The following is an 8,177-nucleotide window of genomic DNA, read 5'->3' as shown; positions in this document are numbered from 1 at the left end:
CCCAGTTAAGCAGTTGAGATTCTTTTAGATTTGGACTTTTACTGCTATTCATTCACATAAATGTGCTCCCTCCAAATAAAGGCTGTTGACATCAAACTCACCATACGCAAATTTTTATTTTGAAAAGATAAATACATTCAGGTATACTGTGACAGAATGGATACAGTTTTGTTATGCGCTTTCAACTCTGATATTAAACACTTACATTACTATTATGTTACTATGCAGAGAAAACCATAACGACCAGATTTCACATTTACAAGTAAATTTCCACGTGACAAAACTGTACTTGTAAAATACTTTAAACACAGTATTCTAATCACACCCTAAACCTTTACTGTAGTCTGGTGAGCCTTTTTACTCTGATGCTGTCTGTCTGAGTCTCTGCAACCAGAAAAACCAAGGTACAATAGATCACAATCTAGACTATTTACATCTAGCAGAAAATAAAATCTCTTAAATAACAGTAGTCACTGAAAACTAAACACAGAATTCAGTCTCAGATGCACAATAAAAATGACTGAACAGTGAAAACTTTAAATAAAAGCCTTGTGTGCTGTGTTTGGAATGGGATCTCACTACCGCATATATTTCACCTTATATACAAACATCTACATTTCATTAAATCCCCACAACATATCTCTCAAATCCATTATTCTTGATATAAAGTCATCTTGTGCATTTGAATTTGAGTTTGTCGTGCGGTAAAAATCTGCAGGCTACAAAATATCAAGGCTGATCGGTTGGTTGGTTTAAACCATGTTTCGCTAACCAGAGCAGGCTGGTGACTGGTGGAACTGTATCCGTGCACATACAGACATAGGAACATGCAAAATTTAAAGGGAAATATCCTCTAATCACAATCTAATCGATATGTAATGCTCTGAAGAGCGTCTTGAGCACATTGCATCTCATGATACAACCCCATTTCCGAAAAAGTTGGGACAGTATGAAAAATGCTAAAAAAAAAAAAGAAAAGATTTGTAAATTATATCCACCCTTTGCTCTATTGAAAGCACTACAACTAAACATTATGATGATCCCTCAGACATCACTGTCTTAAAAAACATAATTAATTTGTAATGGAGATCATGAACATGGGCTTGGGATCACTTTAGTAAACCTTTGTGAGTCAACACCACTCGCCGCTACATCCACAGATGCAAGTTAAGACTTTACTGTGCAAAGCAGAAGCCCTACATCAACACTGTCCAGAAGCGCTGCGGACTTCTCTGGGCTCGGGCTCATCATAGATGGAAAGTAGAACAGTGGAACCATGTTTTTGGTCCTATGAGTCCACATTTAAAAAAGTTCTTGAAAAACACAGCGTTTGTATTCTCCGGGCCAAAGAGGAAAAGGACCGTCCAAGCTGTTATCAGTGTCAGGTCCAAAAGCCAGTGTCTGTATGGGCCAGGGGTGTGTCAGTGCCCATGGCAAGGGTATCTTGCACATCTGTGAGGTCACCATTAATGCAGACAGATATGTAAACATTTTCGAGCAGCATATACTGTACTGTCATCCAGCACCTTCTTTTCCTAGGACGTCCCAGAATTTTCAGCAGGACAACTTCAAACCACTTACTGGCTGAATAAGCAGAGAGTGCGGGTGCTAGATTGGCCTGCCTGAAGTCCTGATCATCTCCAATTGTGAAAGTGTGGTTGAAGACATGCATAATAGATGAATGGGGGAAAATTCTACTTTTTAAACCTAAACTTGTCTCTTCACTGCCTAAATGCTTAATATGTTTTTTAGAAGAAATGGTGATGTTTCACAGTGGTAAACACTCGACTGTCCCAACTTTTTTGGAGTGTGTTGCAATTATCTGATGAAATCCACAAGGTAAAACATAATATAATGTTAATTTGTTGTGCTTTCAATATAGCAAAGGGTGAATATAATCTACAAATCACTTCTTTTTGTTTTTATTAGCATTTTTCATACTGTCCCAACTTTTTCGGAATTGGGGTTATAGTTAAGGACAAGGCTTTTCTTCCTAAAGTATATGCCCTAATTGCTGTGATCTAGCATAGACATATACAAGTGTGACAGGTGGTGCAGGTGTCTGAATAAAGGTTTGTGCTAAATGTAAGCCTTGAATATTAATGTGCATATCAAAGGGCAGAACGTAGGAGGTGCTGGTGAGTTCACATGTATAGAGTGTGTACAGATCCACTTAGTAGGTACTGTTGGCATCCTGTAAACCAGCTTGCTAACCTGTGAGTTTCACAAAGCAGCTTAATTTCTTTAACAAACCAACTGAAGAGAAGCATGTTGATGAACAGTAATGAAACAATTTGACTGGTTGTGGAGGATCACAGGGTCTTTGTTAGAGGAGCCTGTGTGAGAGTCTAGCAGCGGGCTCAAATGGATTGGATATTTTCACAATGGCTCCGGACTATATATGTGTGCTAGCACAGAATATATATGTGCTGTCTCCAGCTCCTGGTCCATACAGTGCATGTGTGTGCACTCTAGCGCTTGGTCTTCAGAATCCAGTCAAACAGGCTGGGCGCTGGCTGTCCTCTCTGCTCCAGGTCCTGGTGGAGTTGACAGAACTGAGCCACAGCACTGAACAAGTCCCCCACACGCCAGGCCTTCTGATTTGCCAACTGCACCACTCTGTGGAACTGATAAACACAAGACACAATGTTCAGTTGCTGAATGCAGATGACTGTTGTCTGGATTAGGAGACATAGCCAAAATGTATCAATGGTCAGTGCATCTCATTCTTTTTCATTGAAGATTAACTCAAAATGTTTCAAATCAAAGATTTAAAGCAGAGGTTTAAAGCAGAGTAATATGGTGTATGTTAAGAATAGAATGCTTACTGTACCTACTGCATACTTGCGCAATATCATTTGAGCGTTGTTGTTCCTTATAACAGCATGGCTGGTTGTCATAGGTAAACAGGAACAACAGCACTCTTGCTAGTGTGATTTTGCTTTTAAACAACACATGAACAAGTAAATAATCTTACATTACTTTTACCATTTGTTTTTTACTTTTACAAATTACTTTTACTAAATTACAAATTACTTTGTTTGAGCATTTTATCTCTGTCAGTGGAAAATAGTTCCCAAAGAAGCCAGAGCATCAAGCACAACCCACAATCTGCACTGCTCTTCATTCTCTTTGAACTAGTGGTGTTTCGTAAGTAAACGAATCAATGTTTTTGAAAGAATCTTTTCTCGTTCACTTCCACTGTTTTGAATTTGAAATTTGAACGAGTCACTCAAAACATTAAAGACGCTCTTTTGTCGTCAACTACTGGTGTAAATATGAAATCGCCAGAAATGGTCACCAAATGGATAAGGGAAAGAAACAAAAAAGAACAGCTAAACCACTATTTGGAAAGCCAGGAATACAAAGAAACAGAGAAATACAAATAGTGGCCCGTCCCACTGCTGTTGAACTGTATACCATTATTTATTAAAAGTATATCCTGAGTTAAATACAAGTTAAACTTAATCAACAGCATTTGTGGCATAATATAGATTATCATAAAAATATTTTCAACTTGTTTATTTAAAAAAACAAAAACAGTTTAGTAAGGCGCTTACAATGTAAGTGTATGGGGCCAGTCTGTAAACATATAAATACATATTGTTTCAAAAGCATAGCCATAATATATAAACATTTTATGTGTTAACAATGATTGTAGTGGACTGGCCACATTCACTTCCATTGTAAGTGTAACACCAAATAAAATGATTTTATTATTATTATTATTATTTTAAATAAACAAGGGACAAGTTGAAAATATGTTTTTGGTAATTGACCCTTCGCTAGAATGCTTCTGACCAATCCTGTCTTAGCAACTGTTGCCCTGCCACCATTACTCTGATGTGCAATAGCTATTTTACAATGACAGCCTATGGAAGCAATGTGTGTTGTTGTTGGGTAATTTGTAATAGTGACATGAGTTACCCAGAGAGGACGCCCACAGTTCTTTTCTTTCTTTCTTTCTTTCTTTCTTTCTTTCTTTCTTTCTTTCTTTCTTAAAATAAATCGGTAGGAGAGCATGTTATGGATTAAATTGTGTCAGCCTTCATTCCAGAATGAACATTGCATATCTGCAATGATACCTACTAATTGCTCCAAGGTAAATTAAAGCTAATAACTAAACATTAATTAATTTATGTATTAATTCAAGTCATAGTAAAAGCAATAGCATCTAAATGAGTGTGTTATGAGATGTTATAAACAGCTCTGTTCACTTATGCTCATGTTATTATGTGTTATCGCAATTAAATGAAGTTTTTCCCTTTTCAAGTGACTGTAATTATTGTTTGCCTTGATTCTGATTCAGTCTCCATAGTTTTTAACCAAATTACTGTATAATTTAACAATTTCTTTCACAAAAAACTTCATATAATTATGTATTACAATGTCACTTCATACCAGCCCATGTAAAAATATTATCCATTCCGTTTATGTGAATATTTTGACAAAAACCACTTTGTTCACTGCAATCTCCCATTCATTCCAATGGGGAGTTCGGCAGAGCTTGTCAGAGCCAGAAACCTTAACTAAGGGGGGCAGAGCTTAGAGAAGGGTCAGTTAATATTACGCCAGAAATTATGTCAATTGAGCTTAACTTGTACTGAACCTGTAATATTCTTTTTAGCAATTTTAGTGCATCTCACAAAGCTTGTCATGAACATTTCACCCCAAAATAAAATAAATAATACAAAATAAATATAAATTGTATATACTGTATATTACCATATAATTGTCATGAAAATAATGCCAGTAAAATACTATATACTGTATTTTTTAAACTTTGGTGTGTGAAACAATACACAGCATGGGACTGAAATATGTGTTATGTGTTCAATTGAAGCATGCTTTGTTTTCACATGACCTCATTATATTGCAAGTTTAAAGCGGTAAGAAGAATCCAGTTAAAATCTTTTAAATAAATAAAATATTTTAGCATGAATTAATTCAATTATGTATATAAAAAAGCACTCAGATATTAAAATTAGTAATCCCAAAAATTATTTCTGTCATAAACAATGAGCATGACTAATTATTTAGCAGAATGTCCAAGCTGATAATTTCCATAAACAAAAATGCTCTTTGCACCCTGGTGCACATAATGGTATATGCTATTTACTGTACACCCCAAATAGTGCAAATAGTGGTAGATAAAATAGTTTTGCACCTCAACCCTGGTGCAAATAATGGTAGATACTAATTCACACAGTGTCAGATGCTTTTTGCAACCTGGTGCAAATAATGATATATGCTATTTACACCCAGTACAAATAGTGGCAAATATTATTTGCACCCAAAACCTGGAGCCAATAACAGTAGATACTAATTGCACCCTGGTGCAAATAGTGTCAGATACTTTTTTCACCCATATTTAAATACTAACATACAGTATGGGCATCACTGCAATTTGTTTATTGTGTTTATTTAGAGACCCACAGACACACTACATTAACCTCTACCCCTATACCTAACTTTAACCGTACCTTAGAAAAATAACCTTAGTTTTAATATGGTAACCATGGTTTCAAATGGGAACAAGTGTGATCAACAGACCCTGCCTCTGGACCAAACCCTTCCCTGCACTACCCGACATTCAGCGTGACCAAATTAGTGCGATGAAATCAACATTTAAATAAATTTGTATCTATTATTTTAAGTAGTATTAAAGGAAATATAAAGTGGAAACAGGAAATTGGATGGGAAAAAGAGTGGGACAAAATTAATATTCGAACTGCGGTCACTCGCACAACACTACATTTACATTTACACATTTGGCAGATGCTTTTATCCAAAGCGACTTACAGTGCAATTATTACAGGGACAATCGCCCTGGAGCAATCTGGAGTTAAGTGCCTTGCTCAAGGACACAATGGTGGTGGCTGTGGGGATCGAACCAGCGACCTTCTGATTAACAGTTATGTGCTTTAGCCCACTATACCACAACCACTCTCACACTACACATTCACACACTGTCTTTACACCCCATGCCACTTCAGTGACATCTATTGTTTGGTTTGTTGTATTTTTCTGTGGATCCACCAGACTATTGGGGTGTAAATACCTGTCCTGTATAGCAGATGCTATTTACACCGGGGTGCAAAAGACACTCAAAAAAAAAAAAAAAAAAAAAAGAACGTGAATGGGGGTCGGATGTTATCAAGCTCCAAAAAGAACTAAAAGTACCATAATAGCAATGGCCTTTAAGATCACAGTTGAAATGAAATGAAATGTCAAGTCAAACACTTCTAATCGAGTTGTATACTTCACATTTTGCCAAATGTAGTAGATCACCCAGAAAGTGTGTATTGTGTAGACAGTATACATACTTTCCTTGTTGTAGAGGTATGCTATTCTGTACATACAGCCCTTCACAGTACACTGCTGATGTCTGACCTCCATGTACCCTCACCTTAGCAACATTGTGCTCCTGAGTCTTTTTGAAGTAGAGTGCTGGCACGCCAAGCTCAGATGCAGCAATCCATTGAAGCGCTGCTCTTAGTTCTCCATCCACACAGTCTGGTTCCTGGTCAAAGTTCACCACCAGGAGCTCCCTTTGACAGCTGCTCCCTGCTGTGGACAAACCCGATGTTACTTCTGCAAGAAAAAATAGATCACATTGAGCTGCTTCTGTGATGTTACTTGCAAGACTGTGAATGTGATTTCTGTTAATGGAACAAACTGCCAGTAGAATTTCAGAAAAGAAAAAAAAGGGAAGAAAAGGACTTTGCAGCAATCATTTTGCTGTGTTCTGTGAAGCTGGCCGGAGGTTTAACACTGACCACTGAGTAACTCTCTCTTTCCTGTATTGAAAAAAACATCTGCACCCAGAGTGTGAACAAACTAAGATAAATTAAAGGTGCACTTAGATCCCCCTCCTCATAGCTAAACTTTTAAACAAAAAGTAATAGTAATAGCAGAATAGCATTTTTGATCAAGGTTCTTCATTGTCAAGTCTATGAGTCTTTTTCGAACATCGATAGGACTGAAAAGTCTAATCGCTTTGTTTGGTTGATAGTAATACCACACTTCCCTTCAACAAGCAACATCTGAGGTATCATTTATGTAAAGTGTGGGATGGAAAACATGCAGAAGTTTAATACTTATAGTTAGGAGTTTGTTGCCTTGGTAGGCACTACTAATTAGCCACTGCAGGGATTTATAGCAGCGCAGAACAGTGTGAATGATAAAGAGCTCACAGCAAATATAGAGATAGAGGGTTTAAATATTCAGGAATCAACTCATTGTTTAAGAGCTGTTCTGGGAAAGTTGGACTATCTCCCTCCCTTTTTCAGTCCCATTTTTAATAGCTATATTCAAACATTCTTAACTAAGCAATCTTAATCTTTTAAAGAGCAAAAAGTGAGTTTTCTTTGCGTCTCAGTAATATTAATTTCATAATGACATCTTTCTCTCCTCCACTGCCTTTCCAATTAAAGAAAAAAAAATCTGTTCCAAAATTAATCTCTCTCTTTCCCTTCTCTATCACACATCTCATTTTAACATGAGTCTCTGCGCAGCTGGATGATGCTTTGCCTGTCAGCTCTTATGTCTTTGTGAGTGAAAGTCTCCTTTGTTCTCTTGCATGTGAATGAGTCATTTGTGAGGTGTGAGTTTGTGCTGGAAATACAAAAGTCTCTTTAGCGTTCTCTGTCTGTCTCTCTCACTCACATGCTCACTCTGCTGAAGACTAAAAGCACAAGGCATAGTGAGCGATAAGAATCAAGAGGGCAAGCAATGCTGCTTCAGTAAGCCTGTATTCTAATTCAGGAGTGGAGAGGGTACGTAAATATTATTCAGTGAGAAGAGGGCAGTGATAAAAAGACAATGTAGAAAGAACAGCAGAGGGAGAAAAAATACACAGAAGTCAAGTGTAGGATTATAGATACAACACATCTTGCAGCTTTGAGTTGTGGAAATATTTTAATGTAATATAAATAAAAAGAAAATCAATTAATTAATCAATGAATGTGTCCCCTTTAATGACATCATCCATAAAATAATAATAATAATAATAATAATAATAATAATAATAATAATAATAATTTTTGTTCCCTGAGGCATTAACAGCAAGAAACAAATTTTGTTTAATAGTCGGTGTAATCTTTGTTTGCAATTTCTGTTTTATTATTAGCATTTGCCAAATGTAGTTTTAATCTCATTTTTTTATTTCTTCAACT

The 8,177-nt window shown here is 36.5% G+C and overlaps 1 protein-coding gene across 2 annotated transcripts in view; it reads right to left on the bottom strand.

Annotated features, from left to right (window-relative positions):
- Window positions 1-104: 104 nt before the first annotated feature.
- Window positions 105-8,177, bottom strand: part of LOC127622648 (A-kinase anchor protein SPHKAP-like) — a 73,272-nt gene continuing 65,199 nt past the window's right edge. For both annotated transcript variants that reach the window (XM_052096663.1, XM_052096664.1), the window contains 2 exons: window positions 6,410-6,594; window positions 105-2,627 (listed from right to left, as the gene is read on the bottom strand). In XM_052096663.1, coding sequence (XP_051952623.1) covers window positions 2,472-2,627; window positions 6,410-6,594 — 341 coding nt within the window. In that variant the 3' untranslated portion in view covers window positions 105-2,471. The remainder of the gene's footprint in view (window positions 2,628-6,409; window positions 6,595-8,177) is intronic.

This window comes from Xyrauchen texanus, chromosome 29 (genome assembly GCF_025860055.1).
Source record: "Xyrauchen texanus isolate HMW12.3.18 chromosome 29, RBS_HiC_50CHRs, whole genome shotgun sequence".
In the NCBI taxonomy this organism is placed as follows: domain Eukaryota; kingdom Metazoa; phylum Chordata; class Actinopteri; order Cypriniformes; family Catostomidae; genus Xyrauchen; species Xyrauchen texanus.
This window is presented reverse-complemented; position numbering and strand designations above follow the sequence as displayed.